Below are 26027 nucleotides of genomic sequence, written 5' to 3'. Positions count from 1 at the left end.
CCTGAAAAAATAAATAAATAAAAACGCCAAAGTCTCAACAAGAGGTCGTTTTAGAAAAGCTGCCAAGTAGCCAAAAATAGCTGAAAAACGCCAAGAGGATTAAAAAAAAACCACAATGAAAATCACAAACTGGATATGGCATTTGCTGTTCCCTATTGACCTGCAGATAACATCTGGCAGCAGCGTTTTTTTCACACAAAAAAAGCCATGCTGCAGAATAGGCATTTTTATTGGCGTTTTTGCCCCCCCCCCCCCCCCCCCCCCCCAAAAAAAAAAAAAAAAGTGGAAACCTAGCTATAGGCTGAAATAAGGGTATTAGTGTAATGATCATAGGGGTGACCGTTCTCAAGTTCTCTCTTGTGGGATAGGGAAATGGAAGAGTGAGAATGGGTAGAGGGATGTGGGTAGGAGAGGGAAGATGAAAGAAAAGAAGGAGGAATAAGATCACATGAACACTAAGGCTGCATTCACATCTCGTTTCTACATTACGGGTGCCGGATCCGGCTGGGGGAGGGGCAAATCGGGTTCTCCCGTACCCCAGCTGGACCAGCGCTGAACTCCATTCACTTTAATGAGCCGACCGGAGTCAAACTGTGACTCCGGTCGGCTCATTTTTGACCCGTATGCGGCTTCCTGACTAGAACTAAAACCATAGTATACTACGGTTTTAGGTCAGGTCACAAAACTGGACGGGTCAAAAATGAGCCGACCGGAGTCACCGTTTGACTCCGGCCGGCTCATTAAAGTAAATGGAGTTCAGCGCTGGTCCGGCGTGGGTACAGGAGAGCCCTGTTTGTCCCTCCCCTAGCCGGATCCGGCACCCGTAATGTAAAACGAGATGTGAATGCAGTCTAAGAAAGGGTGAAAAGATTATTTATTATAAACTATTGGATCGGTTAGTGGGTAGATTTGCCCCTGCGGCCAAATCCCCAAATAGACTTGGATTAAATATTTATAGTGATATTACACTACAAGTACAAAAAACCACACTATAAAAAAAAATAAAAAAATAATAAAAACTATACAAATTTAAAAACATGTCCCCTTTAAAAATTAAATTAAGCATGGTATAAAAACAATATAATTTCATAAATATCCAGACAGTCTTAAAAAGTGCTCAGGGCTTGTGTGGCAACCTGTAAAGGAAATTTGATGCCCAATAAAGAAAGTCTAGAGATGCTACATGTGTAGCAGTTGGACTTATTGTATTCCTGTGGAAAAAAGTACTAGATACAGTTCCAATAGTTCAGTAATAGATATACGGTGCTACTATGTAGCAATTTGTACTTATTGTATTCCTGTGGAGAAAAGTACTCTGTACAGTTCCAAAACAGTGCTGTGTTCTCCTATGCAAGAGGCTCTAGCAGGCAGTGTGATAATGCTCTGCGATGTAATCCTGAGAGAGGTGTAATGATATAATCCATATGGGCACTATGTCCCCGCTCACCAGTCCTTTAGTGTGGTGCGATCCTTCTCTTGTTCTCGATCCACAGCGCTACAAGCTGTACGGGGCGGCTGCCTGTAAGGGTAGACCGTCTCTCCCAGCGAGCATACGCGGAGAGTGGCAGGCTGTGTTCTCTGCAGCCTCGTGGAGGAGAGGCGCGTGTGTTGTGGCGGGAAGCAAACACCAGCTTGGCTAGCGTAGTGGATCCTCGGCTGTCTGGATACGATACTGGTCCTCTGGGGATTTCAAGTTCTCAGGCTAGACGTGTTTTAGGGATCTTTCCCTTTCTTTTGTCACTGAAGAAAGGGAAAGATCCCTGAAATGCATCTAGCCTGAGAACCAGACATCCTCATATCACCAGCATTATATCCAGACAACCGATACTGGAGACAATATGTTGTAGGTCACATGGTCTGCAGGGGGCGTGGTTAAGCTGCAGTGGATAGCAGGGTGGAAAGGATTAACTGGAGTATTGCTCTCCATCCACCCACTGAAGCATAGCCACGCCCCCTGGAGATCATGGGATTTATGACATATTGGCCCTTATCTACTATCGTGTTCCCGACAGTTTTACCTCGGGCTGTGCTCCCAAAATGTGTCACACGCTGCGTGAGACACAATTTGCGACAGTCTGTGCTTCCCAAAAAACAAGGCTTCTCAAAATCCTCCAATTTCCCATAAAAAACAAACCATGAAATGGGGAGTGTCCCTGACCGTTTCAAAAAAATGCCACCATATTTGCTAATGTTTCCAAATAAAATGTGGTGGATTTGAGCTTTGAAAAAGTTGTACTGTTAGTGGATGTTATCGTATCTAATAATCTAATAGAATAAATGAGGTCTGTAATAGCCTTCAACTATGCCTGTATTAGTAAATACCTGCATAAAATAATTTGGGAATATATTTTCTTAGGACTCTGCACTAACGTGCTGCTTCTCATTTATTCCTTCTGGAAAAGAATTAATAAACTGATAATTCATCCCCATTATCGAGAGGGGTCCCATTAATTAGGGGAATTATTAATAGCCAGTTGTCAATTCGGCAATATATTTCCACGCGGAACAGTGCAACACAAAAATATAAGAAAAGGTGTATTTCATGGAGAAAACAAACATTTACTAAACCAGACATCTTGAGAATGCTGATGGAAAAATCCCTCCTGAGACAGACTGCCTTCTATTTCAGAGGACTTAGCATAATGATCTCCTTGTGGAGATAATTCAATATTCCGGCTACATGGGGAAAACGGAGCTTTAATTACACATCTGAAACAATAAATCTTCTAGGGAAAAAGATCAGGTAATGACCTATAGCTTCCCGTTCTTTCAAAGGTCTAATTTTTCCATCTATAATATTTTTAACTAGGTCTTATACTTTCTTTGTCTTGCATATAGGTGAAATAAGATTTAGGGAAGGGTCACATGTTTTGCTTCATATTTACTGCTGCATATTTTCCTACCCATTGAAGTCAGTGGGTAGCAAAATCAGCTGCAAAAAATATGCAGCAAAATAGAGAATGTGTGAACCTAAGAATTAAAGGGGTACTCCGGTGAAAAACTTGTGCCCGAACATTAAACAGATTTGTAAATGACTTCTATTTACAAATCATAATCCTTCCAGTACTTAGCTGCTGTAAGCTCCACAGGAAGTTCTTTTCTTTTTAAATTTATTTTCTGTCTGAACACAGTGCTCTTTGCTGATACCTGTCTGTCTGTCTCAGGAACCGTCAAGAGCTGGATAGGTTTGTTATGGGGATTTGCTCCTGCTCTTTACAGTTCCTTAGACAGACAGAGGTGTCAGCAGAGAGCACTGTGGTCAGACAGAAAGGAAATTCAAAAAGAAAAGAACTTCCTGTGGAGCATCCAGCAGCTGATACGTACTGGAAGGGTAAAGATTTTTAAATAGAAATAATTAACAAATCTGGTTAACGTCCAGGCACCAGTTGATTAAAAAAACATGTTTTCCACCAGAGTACCCCTTTAAGAATAAAATAAGAAAATGCTTACTTGCTGCAGGGGTTCATCGATCATATTGGCACCGGTCACTCTTCTGTCAATCTTGATGGGTCTAGCTTCACGTTTCATTTCTTCTACGACCTGAAGAATAAGAAAGAAATTCAATTACTTTATGAAATCTAAAAACTTTAAATATTATCAGTTGTATGCAAGAACCATTCCTTATATATGCTTTATAGCTGGCACCTGGACATGAGAAAAACAAACCTATTAACTTCAATGGGAGAGTGTAGTGGGCATGCTCTGTACCATGTGCAATGGTCACGGTGAAGGAGATGGGAGCAGGTGGAGAGCTGTCCCCATCACTTTTAGACAACAGTATTGTTAACTGTGTGATGACTGCTGATCCATCCCTAGTGTTTTACCAGAGAAGAATTTGAACGCCTATCCTTATTTAGGGGGGTTAATAAAACTACAGTGGTCCCTCAAGTTACAATATTAATTCGTTCCAGGACGACCATTGTATGTTGAAACCATCGTATGTTGAGACCATAACTCTATGGGAACCTGGTAATTGGTTCTGAAGCCCCAAAATGTCATCCAAAAATAGGAAAAAGTGAGGATTAAAGATGGGAGATTAAGGATTAAAGATGCTGGGAGCTGTAATCACTGTCTATGTCAGTGTTTCCCAACCAGGGCACCTCCAGCTATTGCAAAACTACAACTCCCAGCATGCCCGGACAGCCGAAGGCTGTCCGGGCATGCTGGGAGTTGTAGTTTTGCAACAGCTGGAGGCACGTTCTTTGGGAAACACTGGTCTATGTAGAGGACAGAAGCTTCTTCAGGGTCCTGTACAGAACAAGCAATGTCCTAAAAAAAAGGAAAATGGAGCCGCCCTCACCTGGTGTCCAAAGGAGCAGCTAACCCTGGTACAGGTAAAGAGTACAGAACATGTAATACCTCCCTGTACTGTAGGAGGCGCTACCAGACACCAGTCAGTGCATACACTTCAGTAATACAGGTAAAGAGTACAGAACATGTAATACCTCCCTGTACTGTAGGGGGCATACCAGACACCAGTCAGTGCATGCACTTTAGGACTACAGGGGTTTTACCAGTGAAATGTCCATTCTGATTGGTCAGTTCTTCCAGCCATTGACACCTTATCGCAGATTCCATAGCATTGTATGTTGAGTCTGGTTTCAAGTTACAATGGTCCAGGAAAGACCATTGTATGTTGAAACTATTGTATGTTGAGGCCATTGTAAGTTGAGGGATCACTGTATATCTTCTCTGTGACTTTTTGTGCAACTTTTGAAAAGTGCTCTTCAAAGGTATTTTGTAAACCACGTCTGAGCTGGTGTAGATTTGCGGCGTTTTGGATGGTTTACGACTTTGTGTGTGGCATTCACACTTGATCAATCCGTTACTACTGCAAAGTGAAAGCTGAAATTACTTTTGCAAGACGGTTTGTAGCTTTGGAGCACGTGCGATATTTCATGCGCCAAATAAAAGCAAAATGTAAAAAAAGGCTCTAAAGATAATGATAAATGTCCCCATAGAGTCAAAGTTATAGGGTCTAACAGGACACTTATTCCGAACAGAGTATTAAAAATTGGGAGGAGATTGTCACTGGCCAATCTTGCAACTAATTTGTCACTTTCTTCCCCTTTGCTTTTCTAAGGAGATCGATCCTGTCAAACTTAATAGATCATGGAGGGAGAAACTAGCATTGTGTTTTATTATTACTTTTGTTTTATGTATAACAGGAAAACGATAGCATTACGATGAAGGGCGGTAATGGCCAAAACGCGTGACTTGTGTTCACACCTGTGTCTGTGACTTTTATGGCCTGAATAAATGGAACTATTATGCTGCATTTTTGCGTGTTATGCTGAGTTTTTCTAAATTATTCGAGCTGCAGACGAGATCCCATAGGGGTGAGCTAAAGCTAACGGAGCTGAACATGAAGAATGAAATAAACAATTTCCTGATGACAGAGTCCTTTTATGCTCTACTCACATGTACAGAATTCTGCGCAAATTTGATGCGCAGAATTTTCTGCTGCAGATTTCAATGTAAACTGAATGACTGAACACAGCATCAGGATTACGCTATAAACTTGTGTGAATACTCCACGGAGCTCCATCCAATCAACAGAATGAGGTAGCCTTGTGCTTGCTTGGGCTATGCTTAAAGTTCTGTAAATTCACATATAATGCTTGAGTGTTGTGTATAGTTTGCCTTGATTCATCAATTTATATACATTGCTGTTTGGCTTGACTCCTTTAATACCAGACGGCATTTCTCTCCCCTTCAATGTGGGCTAATGTAAAGCTCCCAAAATGCACTGCTGTCAGGAAATATTCGCTTTAAAGGAGCACTCCTGAGGGGGAAAAAAGGGTTTTCAAATCAATTGTTTTGTAAATTATTTCTATTTAAAAACCTTAATCCTTCCAGTACTTATCAGCTGTTGTACACTACAGAGGAAGTTGTGTAGTTCTTTTCAGTCTGACCGCAGTGCTCTCTGCTGACACCTCTGTCAATGTCAGGAACTTTCCAAAGCAGGAGCAAATCCCCATGGCAAACATCTTCTGCTCTGGACAGTTCCAGAGACAGACAGAGGTGGCAGCAGAGAGCATTGTGGTCAGACTGGAAAGAACTACACAACTTCCTCTGGAGCATACAGCAGCTGATAACTATTGAAAGACTAAGGGTATGTTCACACGGTGGAATTTCATCTGGAATTCTGATAAGCAAAAGCTGGCTGAACTGAATTGCGGTGGAATTTCTGTGTTCGGAATCCACTGCGAAATCCTGCAAAATATAAGACTGGTCCCATATATTTGCAGACTTTTAAAAGCAGAATTTCTGTGGTGGAAATGCCCGCAGCGGAAATTCTGCTTTCTGAATGGGACTGCGGAATCCCGTTTATATACATAAACAGTAAATTACGACGGAATTCTTTCACAAAATTCCACACAGAAATCCCGCCGAGTGAACAAAACCTTAGGATTTTGAAATCTAAATAATTTACAAATCTGTATAACTTTCTGGCACCAAAACATTTTTTTCCCCCTAAAGAGTACCCTTTAAAACAAGAATATTTTAGGAGGCTAAAAAAAAAAAAAAAAAAAAAAAAAAAACCACACACCATAACACGATAACAAAAACAATGAATTAAAAAAAAAAAAAAAAAAAAAAAATTATAAAAGTTACGACACTTCATGAATTATTCAAAAGGATAAAAAAATTCCTATATAGAACGGATTCACTTTCTTGCACTGCTCTGACAACACAAACAATGAGCAGAATTGTGTGTTCTATAGAGATTATTAGAGATGAGCGAACCTACAGTAAATTCCATTCGTCAAAAACTTCTCGGCTCGGCAGTTGATGACTTATCCTGCATAAATGAATTCAGCTTTCAGGTGCTCCGGTGGGCTGGAAAAGGTGGATACAGTCCTAGGAAAGTCTCCAGCCCACCGGAGCACCTGAAAGCTGAACTCATTTATGCAGGATAAGTCATCAACTGCCGAGCCGAGAAGTTTGTGACGAATCAAATTTACTGTAAATTTGCTCATCTCTAGAGATTATCCCAGGGAAAATATATACTGTACCATTCAGGGCAGTGCACAGCCCCCTATCTTTATACTGTATTTTTTTTCCTATTTCCTACATAAAAACGTATTGTTTGCTATTGTTGAGTACAGTGTTTCCCAAGCAGGGTGCCTCCAGCTGTTGCAAAACTACAACTCCCAGCATGCCCGGACAGCCTTCGGCTGTCCGGGCATGCTGGAAGTTGTAGTTTTGCAACAGCTGGAGGCAACCTGGTTGGGAAACACTGGTATTGTACAGGTATAATCTTGCAGATGTACCATAGCCAGAGATAGTATGGGAAAATTCCACCCCATGTCGGAATTTATTATTGCTTCACTTTATCATTCATAAGTAGCAAAACAAATTTTCGTGTAGGGCAATAATTCAGGTGATGTCGACACAACCTTCCATAGTGGAGAAAAGCCAGAAAAATTATCGCCCTGCGCTCCTGACATCCAAGAGTTTTATAAAGGGACTTTTTCATGATTTTTTTTTTCCTGGATTATTTTATGGAAAGTAATCTAGACACCGGTGTTATCCGGCAGATCCGATTTTATGAGCAAATAAAGTATAACTGGATCTTTGTAGAGATGTTCATGTACTGGATCTGGATTTTTTTTATTAGGATTAGTCGAAAGTATTGATAATGTTCCAAATAAATAAGATTGGCACGAAAAGAGGGAAGAAGAAACATGAGAAAACATGTATATGGCAAACAGCTGGAGAGGCGGTAGAGGGAAGTCATCCAAACTAATGTGAGGTTTATCATCGAAACTGGGATCTTCATTGCAATAGATAAATAAATATATAAATATACACATATACATATATATATATTTATTTTTATTTATTTTTTTATATATATTTTTTTATTATTATTTTATTATTTTTTGTAATTATTAGGTTTTTAAAGAGAACCCGGCACGATCAATCTCCCTATACACAGAGATATATGACTAACCCCGAATGGCAGTGCCATATCAGAGTTATATCTTCAGCCAGGAACGGGGTTTAGAGTGATCAGAGGAGTCTTCAGACCCCAATTGAAAAATTGTCGCTATATGTAAAATAGTAAGAGATCTGTCAATCAAAGCTGTCCCATTGACTCAGAGCCCCGATCCTGACTGAAGATTCCTCTGAAAGGCACAGCCATTCAGAATCGGTCATATATCACTGTGACATAGGGGTCTGTCAGTGTATAATGCTGTCTAAAGAAACTAGTGACAGGCTTCCTAGGAGAAAGTCACAAAATTAACCATCAGGACAAAAGAGAATGGAAAAAAACAATATTATTTGATATTTAAATGGGCACTCATTAAAACTAGTTTTTGCTATTGCACTCCTTATGGTAAATAAAAAATCTTTCTAATGTATGGTATTTTGTTTTAAAAAAAAAATGAAGTTTTCTATGTTTTATTTGTGTTTAAAAAAGCTGCCACTAGGTGTCTCCCTACTTGTCCAGAGCACATTTTCTTTTGCACAGATTTTGGACTCCTGCTGGTCTGGCAGAAGCCCAAAATCCAGAAATGCTGAGGAGGGTGTGTGCGGCCTTATCCAATCATAGCTCATCTCACACACTGAACTGCTCTGAGCTGTGTGTAGCAGAGTGAGGGAGGAGGTTCTCCCCTGTATGGCTTCAGATGTCGTCAAGCCTGCTGGGTCTGTGAATCTGACTGAGAAGAAAATACAGAGCGATATCAAGGTAGAAAACTAAAGAATAATAAAAATAAAGGCAGGGGGTGGTTTATCATGAAGGGGGGGGGGGGGCAGTGAACTGGGAGGATTATAAAATTTAACGAGATAAAAGGAATATATTGTCGGAAAATGACTAATGTTAAACTTTTTTTTTTTATTTGGTGTCTTTGTTTCACTTTTAGAAGAAAAAAAGATTTTTAGAAAGAAAAAAAATCCTATAATCTAGGGGCATGGCCGATGCTTCCAGATGTCACCGCTGCTGTTCCTCTGCTGGGCCCCCCTGCGAGCAAACAGCAGTGGTGCCCCAAGCCAGTCCTGGAAGGAAAAGAACAGAGGAAAATAGCGGGACAGTGGAAGCACAGATCGTGGACAGGTAATTATGGTTATCATCTGTAGCAGCAGGTTAGTTCGGTGACACCGATAGTTTTCCTTTAAAGTGGAACACTGAACCTCACACTAGGCTGACACCTCCGGTGCAGAAATCACTTCTCAGCAGTTATTCCATCACAGCAAGGAATACAATGAAAAGTACCTCCTCCATTATTACCTGGAGGCAAATAACTCACAATAGGTTATTGTCACGGCTAACTTCTTCCTCTTCCCTGCCTGCTGACCTCTGCACCGGGCACAGAGCATGCCCACAACACTCTACATTTGAAATCAATGTTACTACTACAATAATAATAATAATAATAATAATAATAATAATAATAATAATAAAAGGAAGCCAAGATAAAAGGTCATTTTTTGGATGAGTTAAGCTGGCCTTACACATTAGATGTAAGTTACGTGAAACTTGATTATAGAGCGCTCAGCCAATCTATTGTGTATGGGGGCAGCATCCCAGTCCTACAGAAGCAGTTATCAGGGGGGAGAGACGGATGAAATACAACAATCCAAATCTTTCATGTCTGCCTTCAAATAATTCATCTGTCACTACTGAAATAAAAATGCACTAGCCCCTTTTTATAGGAAGATGACGATTAGATGGCAACCATCATCTAAGGCAGTGGTTCTTAACCTGGGTTCGATTGAACCCCAGAGGTTTGGTGATTCAGTCCCGGGGGTTCGGCGGGGGAGGTGCAACAGGACAGGCAAACCAAGCAATTGCTTGGGGCCCCGAGCAGAGCCGGTGTTTGCCCGTCCTGTAGCGACGGGGCAATTCCCCCCATCACAATGAACTCACTGCGGCCCCACGTTAAGTTTAAAAAGCAGGGCCGCCGGGACATCACTGACGTCCTGTGCGTGCGCCCATGGAAACGAAGGCGCCGAGGACCGGAGGATAGAGAAGGAGGAAGATGCGCGCTGGCCAGCTTGGTAAGTAACCAGCGGCACGTCATCTTCGGTGCTCCGACCACCGGTCCCGAGACCTACTGCTATAGCCGGAGCGGTGGTCGGAGGACTGAAGTGGTCAGTACACAGGCATACAGCCTCCAGCCATACACTGTATATGGCTGGAGGCTGTATGTATGTGGGGGAACACTGCCTACATCAGTGGTTTTCAACCTGTGGACCTCCAGATATTGCAAAACTACAACTCCCAGCATGCCCGGACAGCCGTTGGCTGTCCAGGCATGCTGGGAGTTGTAGTTTTGCAACATCTGGAGGTCCGCAGGTTGAAGACCACTGGCCTGCCTAATGTGGGGGAACTGTCTACCTGCCTAAATAGGGGGAACACCGCCTGCCTAATGTGGGGGGGGAACACCGCCTGCCTAATGTGGGGGGGAACACCGCCTGCCTAATGTGGGGGGGAACACCGGCAGCCTAATGTGGGGGGAACACCGCCAGCCTAATGTGGGGGGAACACCGCCAGCCTAATGTGGGGGAGCGCTGCCTGCCTAATGTGGGGGGAGCGCCGCCTGCCTAATGTGGGGGGAGCGCTGCCTGCCTAATGTGGGGGGGAGCGCTGCCTGCCTAATGTGGGGGGGAGCGCTGCCTGCCTAATGTGGGGGGGGGGGGGGAACGCTGCCTGCCTAATGTGGGGGGGGGGGGGGAACGCTGCCTGCCTAATGTGGGGGGGGGGGGAGCGCTGCCTGCCTAATGTGGGGGGAGCGCTGCCTGCCTAATGTGGGGGGAGCGCTGCCTGCCTAATGTGGGGGGAGCGCTGCCTGCCTAATGTGGGGGGAGCGCTGCCTGCCTAATGTGGGGGGAGCGCTGCCTGCCTAATGTGGGGGGAGCGCTGCCTGCCTAATGTGGGGGGAACGCTGCCTGCCTAATGTGGGGGGAACGCTGCCTGCCTAATGTGGGGGGAACGCTGCCTGCCTAATGTGGGGGGATCACTGCCTGCCTAATGTGGGGGGGGAGGACACTGCCTGCCTAATGTGGGGGAACACTGCCTGCCTAATGTGGGGGAACACTGCCTGCCTAATGTGGGGGAACACTGCCTGCCTAATGTGGGGGAACACTGCCATTGTTGCAAAAACTACATGAGAGTGGCACTTGCCAAGGTAAAGCCGCGCATTTCTGAACTGGTCTCTCAAAGACAACAGCAGAAGTCACACTGATTTGCAGTAAATATTCATTATGGTTTTGTGTGAAAATCATGTTTTTGTTCTTTGTTCTTAATGGTTTTGTTCATTTTGTGCACCTATGCATAAATATATACTTAAATATATACCTCCTATGTTTTGAATTAGAAAAAATCATATTTTATTTTTCCAATTAAGAAGGGTTTGGTGAATGCGCATATGAAACTGGTGGTGTTCAGTACCTCCAACAAGGTTAAGAACCACTGATCTAAGGTATACACCTACCTTTTTAGGCCCCTATTTTATTGGGCATCCATAGTTACTGTATAAATGTGCTTTTCTGACAGCGGATGACAGTTATGTGTTAAAAGGGTTGAAATTGCAAGTAAGGTTATAAAGTAAAAAAATAAAATAAAACCTGTTAAATCTAATACTGCTTTGGCTTTGATGGCCCATGGTAATCTTTGTTTATTTTGCTGGCCTGAGTGGCTGCATGCCATCCGTGCTGATATCACCAGTGTGGCCAGTGATTGGCAGCGGAAGCTACGTGGATATGAGGCACCTTCAAACCGGAAAAATAAACTAACATCAGTGGGGAACACCAAAGCATCGGCACTGGGGGGAGGACTTACCAAGTGAGTAATAATTGTTTTTTTACTTAAAGGGGTACTCCACTGGAAAACATTTATTTATTTATTTATTTATTTATTTTTTAATCAACTGGTGCCAGAAAGTTAAACAGATTTGTAAATTACTTCTATTAAAAAAGTTTTAATCCTTCCTTATTCTTAAAGGGGTACTCTGGTGGAAAACATATTTTTTTAATCAACTGGTGCCTGGACGTTAACCAGATTTGTTAATTATTTCTATTTAAAAATCTTTACCCTTCCAGTACGTATCAGCTGCTGCATGTTTCAGAGGAAGTTCTTTTCTTTTTGTGAATTTCCTTTCTGCCTGACCACAGTGCTCTCTGCTGACATCTCTGTCCATTTCAGGAACTGTCCAGAGTAGGAGCAAATCCACACAGAAAACCTATCCTGCACTGGACAGTTCCTAAAATGGACAGAGGTGTCAGCAGAGAGCACTGTGGTCAGGCAGAAAGGAAATTCAAAAAGAAAAGAACTTCCTATGGATCATAACAGCAACTGATAAATACTGGAAGGATTAAGATTTTTTTTAATAGAAGTAATTTACAAATCTAACTTTCTGGCACCAGTTGATTTAAAAAAAATATATATAAAAAAATGTTTTCCAGTGGAGTACCCCTTTAACATATTCTGCTGCTACTGCAATTTCCTCAGCTCTCGGACAACTCCTTTAACAAATGTCCAAGTTACACATTATGTAGCATAAAAGATGCAAAAACAAAAACCAACTGTGCTAAAATGTAAACCAGAGTACTTTCCAAGAACTAACATGCACGTAACATTAGAAATCATTGATACAAAACAGCAGCGTCCTGATGATTTCACTTTACTAGTAGGGAACCTAGATCCAGAAAAGTTCCTTTTTATGTCTGCATTTTACTGTCACTGATTCCAATAAGGCCAGACACTGGCTCCTGGCAGTGTACCTACGTAAGTACTGCTTAAGTCTACCTACTGCAATCTACTGAAGCGAACTGGTGCATGACGGCAATCTAAGGCACACACCCATGATATAACCAGAGCAGGGAGGCCACATAGAGGTCACTATATAAGTAATCCATTCATTATCTCCTAAGTGACTGACGGAACGGATCTCATGGCGGTATGCTAATATGACGCTTCCTGCAGATGGACGATGGCATCAGAAAATGCCCAACACCAAACACTATTACAAATAGAAATAAAGAGAAACAACACCAAACCTTTTGCAATAATGCACTGAGCTGTGTCATGTTATGTGTTTCACTGGATATTCCTGCATAAACATTATAAAATGGTGCCAAAAATGCATTTAGTCTTATGCAGGGCTGGATATGCCTGGCAGGCAATGTGGCTTTTACTCTTCAGGTCTACAGATGTTCTTACAATGGCACTTTTATAAAATAATAACAATAATGATAATAAATAATAATGATAATAATATCAATCAATGTTCCTCTCAGGATAACAACAAAGTTGTTTTCACCCTTTCAAGACCAACAGCTACTACATAGGGTTATAAAGCGAGTCTGTCCGCTGCAATCCATGTTCCAAACCACTTCTATTGTTTAAAGGGGTACTCCGCTGCTCAGCGTTTGGAACAAACTGTTTCAAACGCTGGAGACGGGAGCTCGTGACGTCATAGCCCTGCCCCCTCATGATGTCACACCCAGCCCCCTCAATGCAAGTCAATGGGAGGGGGCGTGACGGCTGTCACGCCCCCTCTCATAGGCTTGCATTGAGAGGGTGGGCATGATGTCATGAGGGAGCGGGGCTATGACGTCACGAGCTCCCAGTGCCTGCTCCAGCCTTCGGAACAGTTTGTTCCAAACGCTGAGCAGTGAAGTACCCCTTTAATAGCGGTTAGGACAAGGAGACAAGTAGTACCTCATATTTTCGCCAGTGTGTCCGTAATGTAAAAAAAAAAAATGCTTTTATTCTCTTGCGCATAGAGTCAAGCCCCCTGGAATGCCTTCTCACTACCCATTACATCCCTGTTCCTGCTTGATGGACAGTCAGCTGGAAGCTGAGCCCTGTTTCCAAATCTCATTCCTGCACTGTGCATACAAATTGTGCACAGGTATGAGATTTGGAAATTTGGTAACAGGGCTTTCTGATGACTGTCAATCAGTAGAGCTCCAACAAGATAACAAGATAACTAACAGCTAACTGTGGGATCAGATTAAATGCTGCCCATACAAGTCTATGGACTGAACAGCACAAATTGGATAGAAAATGCCATATACAAGTTATATAATGACCAGACAGTGCTATTCCCCATATACACAGACAGTTTATCCTGAAGAGTCACCAGATAAAAAAGTAAAATTAAAAAGATATTTGTTGGTTAGTTCAGTCAACTATTCCTACCATCACTACCATGAACATTCACACTTGCCAAGTCAAAGTGGACATATTTTCGGTCTGGTAGAAGCTTTACAAGTCCCCCATGCATGTTAGATAATTAGACGTCTAACAATCTTCAGGATTGGTTATGAGAGGTTTACGGACACCTTGACATTATGACATTGCTGGAAGGGTTATTCCAGTTCATAAAATAGTGGCATATTGCCAGGCTATTCAGTCTCAAAAAACGATAGCAAATCATTAGCATATGCCATCATTTATTCAGATGGCTTTAACTCTTTAAAGCCTATTAATTATTTTTATTCCCTTCAACATTTTCACACACGTTTTTATATAAACAGATTTTACATCACACTAACCTACCCTTGGGATTCCAGCAGTGGTTGGAGGAAGAAAGGAGTGCTCACATTTCTCCAGGTACTTCTCAGATGTTATCTTTCCAAAAAGAAGCGTGACCACAAAACCCCTAAGAGCGAAAAAGGAAAAAAGGAATCCATGAGCTTTAGAGGGGGAAAAAAAGCCACAGTAGTTAATAAAAAGACAAATAAGCTCTATATATCTAGATTCCTATATCTAATCACAGCTCCTCAATTCTACAGCTTAAAGTTATTTGTGAAAGCCACCAAATAAAAACTTATGTTTTTATAGTGCAAAAAAGTTGCACATGTGACTTGCTAGTATCTTTTTTTTTTTTTTTCTGGTCCCGATATTAAAGGGGTATTCCAGGAAAAAACTTTTTTATATATATCAACTGGCTCCAGAAAGTTAAACAGATTTGTAAATTACTTCTATTAAAAAATCTTAATCCTTTCAGTACTTATGAGCTTCTGAAGTGAAGGTTGTTCTTTTCTGTCCAAGTCCTCTCTGATGACACCTGTCTCGGGAAACGCCCAGTTTAGAAGCAAATCCCCATAGCAAACCTCTTCTAAACTGGGCGTTTCCCGAGACAGGTGTCATCAGAGAGGACTTGGACAGAAAAGAACAACCTTAACTTCAGAAGCTCATAAGTACTGAAAGGATTAAGATTTTTTAATAGAAGTAATTTTAAAATCGGTTTAACTTTCTGGAGCCAGTTGATATATATAAAAAAAAAAGTTTTTTCCTGGAATACCCCTTTAAAATTAAAGGGGTACTCCGCCCCTAGAAATCTTATCCCCATAAACATGAATGGAGGGGGAGTGGCGTGACATCATGACCACAACCACCCAAAGACAGTGTTCTGAACATAAATGCGAACACTGAGGTGCAGGCACGGAGATCGGCCAGAAACCCCACCTTATCCCCTATCCAAAGATGTCTGGGAGGGAAGGGGATTAACTCTTTAATGGCAGGCAAGTTTGGTGCAACTTTCAGGGAAATTGTGCAGCTAAATGCTTTTCTATGGAAACGTTAATTGTGCAACTACAGTGTCGCAATCCCCTTGTGTCGCTAAAGCAGTCTTGTTTCCGGCTTAGTGATGGTCAATGTGACATAGAAAACAGCAGCAACAATTTTATTTTACTTTGCTAAAAGCAAATTTGGAAAAAGTAATGCACCGTGGGCGTTCAAGAATTATATTGAACAGAATAAAACGTAAAGCAGGACAGTAATAGGTTAGGGATTCCCAACTTTATGGAGCCCCTAAACAATTGTTTTCTCTTGGGTGCTCTTACTCCCAAATTCTCAATACTACCGAAAAGAAGCTTAGGAGCAGTGGTGCCACTATGTTTTGTGTAACATGATTTGACTGTTTTGTTAAGTACTCTTGAGCAGGTTGAATCAATTTAATATCTGTCATGTAGAAATAAGGCAGGTGTCATATATTTCTAGTAGGGCTGCACGATATATCGCAAGCGCTTCAAGATTTTAGCGAATTGCAATATGTCGATATTGCCCCCCGGGAAAATTTGCGATTACCTGCAGCAGAAATTCAAATGCTAAGTCAGTGTTCCCCAACCAGGGTGCCTTCAGCTGTTGCAAAACTACAACTTCCAGCATGCCCACACAGCCGAAGGCTGTGTGGGCATGCTGGGAGTTGTAGTTTTGCAACAGCTGGAGGCAGCCTGGTTGGGAAACACCATTATTGTACAAGTATAATGATGCTTAGAGTTGTAGTTTTGCAACAGCTGAAGGCTCCCTGGTTGGGAAACACTGTCCTAAGTAATAATAGGGATGCGGGGGAGACCTAAAAACTTGTAGCTCACCTAGCCCCGTTCCCCGGAGAACTGTTGCAGATCGCGTTCTCCTTCGTGCAGTACCGGTATCTTCTCTGTGTTCCCAAAAATCAGCTGGTTCCTGTAAGTCCCATAAGACACCGGACTGCATAGAGGAGAACGGGATGTGTGGGGGACGAGGCTTAGATAAGCATTAGGGCTTTTTATTTTTCCCCGTGCCCCTGCATGACATTGATGGGGGGATGAGACATGGGGGGGGGGGGGGGGGACTGCCATAAAATGGAGGAGGGGGGTGTGTGGACATGAAATGGGGGGGAATGTGAAATGGGGGATAGACGTGAAATGGGGGAGCTTGGACATGAAATTGGGGTATTTCACCATTTGTTTATGATATTGCAATCACATATGGAAATTGCAATATTTACCTCTATAATCGCAATCGCACATTTTTCCCAAATCGTGCAGCTCTAATTTCTAGTGATCCCCAGCTGTCCCAGATGGGAATGCTAAATACAAGTTGAATCCGTTGCATCCAGTGACCCATCTGGTGCCCCAAAGGACGTACCAGTGTTCAAGCTGCAACTGATCAAAAAAAGCAGTATGGAACGTTTTTCGATCCTGTGCAGTTGCAGACATATATGTGACCCTGGCCTGATAAGACTCCTGCTGCGTTATGGGGAACACTTGGCAATGGGCCTGGTTGGGAAACACTCCATTAAGAGACTGCATAGAGAGTAATTTCCGAATGAAAAAAAATTATAATAATGAATCGTATTATTGTATTATGAATAGCAAGAGAAAATGTTAGCTCAACCATTAAATCTCTACACAAAAAGACAGTGTGTGACAATGCTGGATATACTGCGGGATATGAAAGGAGGAGTCCAGCTCTGGGAGGGGCACATAAAACCTTCAATTCTTCATTCCATATACAGGTGCAGTATGCAGTAGAGTGGAGGCAAAAACAGTGACGTGTTTCAGGAACGCATGGAACCCTTAGTCATATTACCTGTATGACTAAGGGTATTAAAGGGGTATTTCAGGAAAAAACTTTATATATATATATATATATAATCTCAACTGGCTCCTAAAAGTTAAACTGATGATGAAGGCATTCCAGCGTGACACGGACCGTTGCCTGACATTCCCCCTCCTGCCACGGGTTCACTCTCCCTCTACCGTATACCCCGAAACCGAAGATATGAAATAAAGTGACTATTGCTTTAAGCAACATTGGTATGTGCTCCGTTATTCCTTCTTTTTGGATATACATTTATGTTGTTCATTTCATTGTTGTAACGTGAGCACTACCTACGCATGCCGAAGGGGTTTAACGTCTAACTAGGTGTGTAGGATCCAGCAGCTTGATCACAGCAGGGGATCCACCTGTGTAGCGGTGCCGACTGCATTTTGTGCTATGCTTCAATGATTAGTAAATTACCTCTATTAAAAATCTTAATCCTTTCAGAACTTATCAGCTGCTGAAGTTGAGTTGTTATTTTCTGTCTAACTGCTCTCTGATGACACCTGTCTCAGGAACTGTCCAGAGTAGAAGCAAATCCCCATAGCAAACTCAACTCTGTGCAGTTCCCGAGACAAGCAGAGATGTCAGCAGAGAGCACTGTTGCCAGACAGAAAATAACAACTCAACTTCAGCAGCTGTTAATTATTGAAAGGATTAAGATTTTTTTAATAGAAGTAATTTACAAATCTGTTTAACTTTCTGGAGCCAGTTGATATAAAATAAAAAAAATAAAAAATCCTGGAATATCCATTTAAAGAATGAACATGTTCATTCTTTCTACTAAATTACGAGCGGACTGCATTGCGTCAAAAAATTTTGGGAGCCACTTGGGATCTCCGAGCATAATTCCTGAGCGGCATTCCGTAGTGTGAACATACCCTAAAGCAGAGAATCCAACCATTTTTAATCTGGTCATATTTATCTTTGAGATATATTAAATCGTGAATAAAAAAATCATATTGCAAAGATTTGGAAATTAATACTTGGCCCACTGATAGGGAGCTAAAGGCATGCATTTTTTTGGGGTATAAAATTGGCATAGTTAGTGGGATATGAGAAGGATGAGCAAGCGTGGAAATAGCAGAAAGGTCCCTTTATGGTATAAAATCCAAAACACAGGTACAGGAATGCATAATGACGCGTTTCAGGCGTGAACCGCCCTTAGGTTGTGGGATATGTACGGTATCTCTCTGTGGTATTGTTAAAGTGGATATTGTACTGACTGAAGCCATAGAAAAAGAAGAAAGGAGCTGTGAAAGCGAATCAAGAAAAATGTGGGTAGTAAAAATAGTATTGTACTGCACAATTTCAAAATGTCTACAATCTCACTGCAGAAGATCATAGCGGGGATGAATGGACCCTATGAAAAAAACCTGCATTACTTATATTGGGTTAAAAGTTTGGTGCGGAGTCCAGAGGATTGCGACTGCACATAAACCAGAGCAAAGATTAGCAGAAAAAACAACCTACCTTCTATGTATCAGTATAAGCCAGAGCCAATAACAACATCAAGACTTGTAAATAATTCCAGGAAAGAAACAAGCACAACAAGGCTCGCTCAAGGAGAAAGTATAAGATAAGGATTTTATGATATCCTCGGGTCAGTAACACAATCTGGAATCTACTGTAGCCCATGGTTCTTTCTCCCATTGGTCTATAAATCATGGGAAGCTGGGTAAGTGGTGAGGGCTCCGTGTGTAACAGCTGCAGGATATGCCTGGCACCGATACCAGTCCTAATGGCACATTTATATTTAGCTGATGAGTAGCAAACATCCTAGAAATGTAAAAAGGTGACAGTGCAGATACACCATAAAACCCGCTGCACGTTATGAAGCCTCTCAGCCACATGAAAATGTGACAGTACAGTCTATAAAGCAGTGTTTCACAACCAGGGTGCCTCCAGCTGTTGCAAAACTACCACTCCCGGCATGCCCGGACAGCCGTTGGCTGTCCGGGCATGCCTGGAGTGGTAGTTTTGCAACAGCTGGAGGCACCCTAGTTGGGAAACACTGCTATAATGGCTTAAAGGGGTATTCCAGGAAAAAAGGGGTATTCCGGGAGTGGTAGATTTGCAACAGCTGGAGGCACCCTAGTTGGGAAACACTGCTATAATGGCTTAAAGGGGTATTCCAGGAAAAAAGGGGTATTCCGAGAGTGGTAGTTTTGCAACAGCTGGAGGCACCCTAGTTGGGAAACACTGCTATAATGGCTTAAAGGGGTATTCCAGGAAAAAAGGGGTATTCCGGGAGTGGTAGTTTTGCAACAGCTGGAGGCACCCTAGTTGGGAAACACTGCTATAATGGCTTAAAGGGGTATTCCAGGAAAAAAAGGGGTATTCCGGGAGTGGTAGTTTTGCAACAGCTGGAGGCACCCTAGTTGGGAAACACTGCTATAATGGCTTAAAGGGGTATTCCAGGAAAAAAGGGGTATTCCGAGAGTGGTAGTTTTGCAACAGCTGGAGGCACCCTAGTTGGGAAACACTGCTATAATGGCTTAAAGGGGTATTCCAGGAAAAAAGGGGTATTCCGGGAGTGGTAGTTTTGCAACAGCTGGAGGCACCCTAGTTGGGAAACACTGCTATAATGGCTTAAAGGGGTATTCCAGGAAAAAAAAATTATATCATCTGATAGCTCCAGTTAAAGTTAAACAGATTTGTAAATTACTTCTATTAAAAAAAAAATCTTAATCCTTTCAATAATTATCAGCTGCTGAAGTTGAGTTGTTGTTTTCTGTCTGGCAACAGTGCTCTCTGCTGAAATCTCTGCTTGTCTCGGGAACTGAACAGAGTAGAAGAGGTTTGCTATGGGGATTTGCTTCTAAACTGGACAGTTCCCGAGACACGTGTCATCAGAGAACACTTAGACAGAAAACAACAACTCATCTTCAGCAGCTCATAAGTACTGAAAGGATTAAGATTCTTTAATAGAAGTAATTTACAAATCTGTTTAACTTTCTGGAGCCAGTTGATTAATAAATAAAAAAACGTTTTTTCCTGGATAACCCCTTTAAAGGGGTATTCCAAGATTTTTTTTTATTTGACTATGTTACAGGGGCTGTAAAGTTAGTGTAGTTCATAATATAGTGTCTGTACCTGTGTGTGATGGTTTTCTCACAATTCTTATGTGATTTTCACTCCAATATTTATTTTTAACAGCATCCAAAAAGACTGTTGTCTCAGATTTTTCCCAGGTTACAATGTGGCCAAGACCTGACTCACTAGTCAGCTGATGACAGGGAGCCTGTCTGCTTCAATGGGTGGAGCGATCGCTTGGTGGGAGAGAGATCAATCTGAAACTAATGCAACAGCTGTAGGCACCCTGATTGAAAACCACAGGTCTTTTGAATGGATGCAGCTCATTTATGTTTCAATGGGTGATGTGGCTTGTGTGTGGGAGGGAGGAAAATGGAATTGTGGGATTTGTAGTGAAAAAAAGAAAAATCAAACAGGAAATACCAGTTCACAAAAAGCTAACCACAGCGTTATGGTAATCTCACAACATAGCCATTTAGCCCCAAGACAAGCGCAGATCCTTCCTAAGCATGTCCATTACTGTCTGCCAGGTACGTACTAAAATCACCTTATGGTGGAGAACCCCTTAAATCAAGTATTAGAAAACAACATTTTCATAAACCCTATAAGAGATTATGTTTTCTCCATTATAATAAGTAATAGTATTTCTCTATAATATGCCTTTTTTTCCTGATCAGTGGGGATGTGATTGCCAGAACTCCAACACCTTGATTCCACACAGTGACCCCACTATCCACCTGCTGTGTAGGGAAATTAAAGATGTACTACGGTGGAAAACTTTTTTTTTTTTTTTTTTTTTTATGAACTGGTGCCAGAAAAATAAAAAGATTTGTAAATTCTATTTAAAAATCTCAATCCTTTCAGTAAATATTAGCAGCTGTATGCTACAGAGGAAATAATTTTCTTTTTGAATTTCTTTTTTGTCTTGTCCACAGTGTTCTCTGCTGACACCTCTGTCCGTGTCAGGAACTGTCCAGAGTAGCATAGGTTTGCTATGGGGATTTTCTCCTGCTCTGGACAGTTCCTGATACGGGCATCAGGTGTCAGCAGAGAGCACTGTGGACAAGACAAAAAAAGAAATTAAAAAAACTTATAATTTCCTAATTTCCTCTGTAGCATACATCTACTAAAAAGAACTGGGAAAGTAAAGATTTTTTAATAGGAGTAATTTACAAATCGATTTAACTTTTTGGCACCAGTTGATAAAAAAAATATATAGATATATGTTTTCCACCGGAGTACCCCTTTAATCCATTTAAAGGGAATCTGTCACAAGTTTTATGTTGCCCTGAATGTGGACAGTGTAAGGGTGAAACCACAGGATGAGGTTCCATTGCATTTGAGGTTTTCAACCACAACATTTCTAGTTTCCTTGCTTTTCAATAAGAAATTGTAAAAACAATCCTAAGAGTAGGGTCACACACAGCGCATCCGCAGCATATTTTATGCTGCAGATACACCTGCCACTGGCAGTCACAGAGCGACTGCATAGAGGGCTGCAGTTGGGAGCTAGCTCTGCAGTAGCTCTGCAGTAGCTCTGCGACTGCCGCCGGCGGGCGCATCTGCAGCATAAAATATGCTGCGGATGCACTGTGTGTGACCCTACTCTTAGGGTTATGTTCACATGCTCATAATTAACAGTGCGTTTCCCTCTGCAAGAAATCCACTGCAAGTTGCGCTACCTTTCACTTGTACGGGTCTGCGGACAGTCAGCAATAGTGGTAGATTAGTTGATTGCCAGTGGATCCGTGGCTAGTTACGAGCATGTAAACATACAAAGAAAAGGGAGAAATGGTATGGGGGAGACAAAAGACTGCAGGCACTCTGTAGGAAAAGAGCAGAAGGGATGTATACTTAGAAAGTGGCACTCTGAAGTGAAAGGACAGAAGGGGATAGACACTTAGCAAGTGGCACTGTTGGGACACAGGTGGGAGACATTTGCTGTATTTGGCTTTGTTTAGGAGTATGGGGCAAAAAAAAAAACTATTATGCTGGGGGGGCGGGGGTGTTGGTTGGCAGAACAGAAATTATAATCCATTGAAGCTGCTGCCTGTACAAAGATAATCTGCAGCTTTAAGACAAGTTCTCTCTCCCTTACACAGTTATCTGATACAACCACTTTTAAAGGAGCACTTCCCTGGAAAACATTTTTTTTTTTTTTTTTTTTATCAACTGCTGCCAGAAAGTTAAACAGATTTTGTAAATTACTTCTATTTAAAAAATCTTACTCTTTCCAGTACTTATCAGCTGCTCTATGCTCCACAGGAAGTTCTTTTCTTTTTGAATTTCCTTTCTGTCTGACCACAGTGCTCTCTGCTGACACCTCTGTCCATTTTAGGAATTGTCCAGAGCAGGATAGGTTTGCTATGGGGATTTGCTCCTACTCTGGACAGTTCCTTAAATGGACAGAGATGCCAGCAGAGAGCACTGTTGTCAGACAGAAGGAAATTCCAAAATAAAAGAACTTCCTGTGGAGCATATAGCAGCTGATAAGTACTGGAATGATTAAGATTTTTTAATAGAAATAATTTACAAATCTGTTTATCTTTCTGGCACCAGTTGATTTTTAAAAATAAAAGTTTTCCAGCGGGGTACTCCTTTAAGCCCTCAGCAGCCTGACAGACACCATGATCACCACCCGCTGTCTGGCAGAGCTTACGATGTTTCTGGTTCTTCAAAGTCCCATCAGCCTCCAACTGGGCCACCCTGACAGAAGCTCCATCCTGAGAGCCATCCTGAGGCTGTTAACATTAGTGGCTTCATGGTAGAATCACCCCTGATCAGTTAAAGGGGTATTCCAGGAAAAAAACGTTTTTGTTTATATCAACTGGCTCCATAAGGTAAAACAGATTTGTAAATTAATTCTATTAAAAAATCTTAATCCTTCCAGTAGTTATCAGCTGTTGAAGTTGAGTTGTTCTTTTCTTTCTGAGAACAGTGCTCTCTGCTGACACCTCTGCTTGTCTCAGGAACTGTTCGAAGCATTAGAGGTTTGTTATGGGGATTCACTCCTATGGACAGTTCCTGAGACAGACAGAGGTGTCAGCAGAGAGCACTGAGGAACAACTCAAATTCAGCAGCTGATAACTACTGGAAGGATTATTATTTTTAAATAGAAGTAATTTACAAATCTGTTTAACTTTCTTGAGCCAGTTGATATAAAAACAAAATAAAAAAAAAGTTTTTTTCCTGGAATACCCCTTTAATGGTGACAATAAAGTAGCACTTTAACACCCCAAAAAGATAACAAACATTTTTAAACTTCGGCTAGAAATCCTGCATTTTTGCCCAGAGATAAGCTGACCTCCCAAACTGCAGGCGCCACAAAGACTAGAAACTGAAAAAAAACATGATAGAGTAGATAGTAAAGTGACACAAATAAGGCTCTATGCATCCAGTTAATAGGCTGATGGTACAAGTGTGTCTAATAATTCCAATAAACTGTTTAATAGGCACAGAGAACACAGCTCACATGATGCCTTTCTATCTATACAACCAGTTCCTTAAGAGCCGCAGTAAATAGGGAGTAATCGGCTTAAGGCCATTAAATTGAACTTTTATTGTGTTGCACTTAAGAAATACATAAACCATAGAGTCTAGTAAATGGTTGTTTATAGGATAAGCTGGAGCACTAAATAATTTGAATAATTGTAATAACAGTAATACTGCATTTATCTTGATTCAATATAAAAAAGGTAAATAAACATTTTAGTGACAATGTCTATACATTCCCATTAGGACAGTGTTTCCCAACCAGTGTGCCTCCAGCTGTTGAAAAGCTACAATTCTCAATATGCCCAGACAGCCTGGACATGCTGGAAGTGGTTTTGCAACAGCTGGAGGCACACTGGTTGGGAAACAGTGCATTAGAGTATGTGGAGATCACAGAAAATAACTCCGACCTCTATCTACCAGAACAGAAAACAATCACTGTTACGCTTCTCTGCCCCAAATCTGGCTATATAGTTTCCCTGCAAATACTGGATACAAGGCATTATATGGTGAGCAGGTCATGCAATGCACAAACACACCAGGATAGGTTTACACGTCCTATGTCAGCTACAAATGTAATAGCTTTATTATGGATTTATAAAGACGCTTTTCACAAGTGACATCTGAGTAAATATTGTATGTAGGTGCCCCTAGACGCCACAGAATACTGCCGGCCATACAAAAGATTAAAGTCAGCATATCCTCAGTTTATACACCAGTGGGAAAACTATTTCTTTTTAATCAACTGGTGCGAGAAAGTAAACAGATTCGTAAATTACCTCTATTTAAATCCTTCCAGTACATATCAGCTGCTGTATACTCCACAGGAAGTTCTTTTCTTTTTTAATTTCTTTCCTGTCTGACCACAGTGCTCTCTGCTGACACCTCTGTCCATTTCATGAACTGTCCAGAACAGGAACAAATCCCCATAGAAAACATATCCTGCTCTGGACAGTTCCAGACACGGAAAGAGGTGTCAGCAGAGAGCACTGAGGTCAGACAGAAAAAAAAAAAATCAAAAAGAAAAAAGAACTTCCTCTGTAGTATACAACAGCTGATTAGTACTGGAAGGATTAAGAATTTTAAATTGAAGTGATTAACAAATCAGTTTTTCTGGAGCCAGTTGATTAAAAAAAATAATAATAATTTACCAGTTGATTTACTTTTTTCCCACCGGAGTACCCCTTTAAAGGGGTATTCCAAGAAAAAACTTTTTTTTTTTTTTTTATATCAACTGTCTCCAGAAAGTTAAACAGATTTGTAAATTACTCCTATTAAAAAATCTTAATCCTTCCAATAATTATCAGCTGCTGAAGTTGAGTTATTGTTTTCTGTCTGGCAACAGTGCTCTCTGCTGACATCTCTGCTGGTCTCGGGAACTGCACAGAGTAGAAGAGGTTTGCTATGGGGATTTGCTTCTACTCTGGACAGTCCCTGAGACAGGTGTCATCAGAGAGCACTTAGACAGAAAAGAACAACTCAACTTCAGCAGCTCATAAGTACTGAAAGGATTAAGATTTTTTAATAGAAGTAATTTACAAATCTGTTTTTCTGGAGCCAGTTGATAAAAAAAAAAAAAAAAAAAAAAATTTCTTGGATAACCCCTTTAAAAATTTCAATCAACCGGTACCAGAAAGTTAAACAGATTTGTTAATTACTTCAATTTCAAATTCTTAATCCTTCCAGTACTTATCAGCTGTTGCATACTACAGAGGAAGTTCTTTTCCTTTTGAATTTATTTTCTGTCTGACCACAGTGCTTTCTGCTGACACCTCTTTCTGTGTCAGGAACTGTCCAGAGCAGGATATATTTTCTAAGGGGATTTGTTCCTGCTCTGGACAGTTACTGAAATGGACAGAGGTGTCAGCAGAGAGCACTGTGGTCAGACAGAAAAGAAATTCAAAAAGAAAAGAACTTCCTGTGGAGTATACAGCAGCTGATAGGTACTGGAAGGATTAAAAATTTTTAAATAGAGGTAATTTTCTAATCTGTGTGTAAGGTCATATCAGCTGTTCCCCTGACACAGGGGACTGGACATGCTGCATCTCCATTGATATAAATGTGCACACTAGGCCCAATATGCATTCCCTGCTGTCTCTGAGTCGGGAGACTAAGTTTGGGTTACATGTATTTTGGTAAGTATTGGGCTCTAATGGCTAATAAGCCACAA

The 26027-nt window shown here is 41.4% G+C and overlaps 1 protein-coding gene across 2 annotated transcripts in view; it reads right to left on the bottom strand.

Annotated features, from left to right (window-relative positions):
- Positions 1-26027, bottom strand: part of SNX13 (sorting nexin 13) — a 153379-nt gene that overhangs the window by 94955 nt on the left and 32397 nt on the right. For both annotated transcript variants that reach the window (XM_056519755.1, XM_056519756.1), the window contains exons 3-4: positions 14519-14621; positions 3451-3540 (exon numbers count right to left, since the gene is read on the bottom strand). In XM_056519755.1, the coding sequence (XP_056375730.1) occupies positions 3451-3540; positions 14519-14621 (193 nt within the window). The remainder of the gene's footprint in view (positions 1-3450; positions 3541-14518; positions 14622-26027) is intronic.

This window comes from Hyla sarda, chromosome 5 (assembly GCF_029499605.1).
Source record: "Hyla sarda isolate aHylSar1 chromosome 5, aHylSar1.hap1, whole genome shotgun sequence".
NCBI classification, from domain to species: Eukaryota; Metazoa; Chordata; class Amphibia; order Anura; family Hylidae; genus Hyla; species Hyla sarda.
This window is presented reverse-complemented; position numbering and strand designations above follow the sequence as displayed.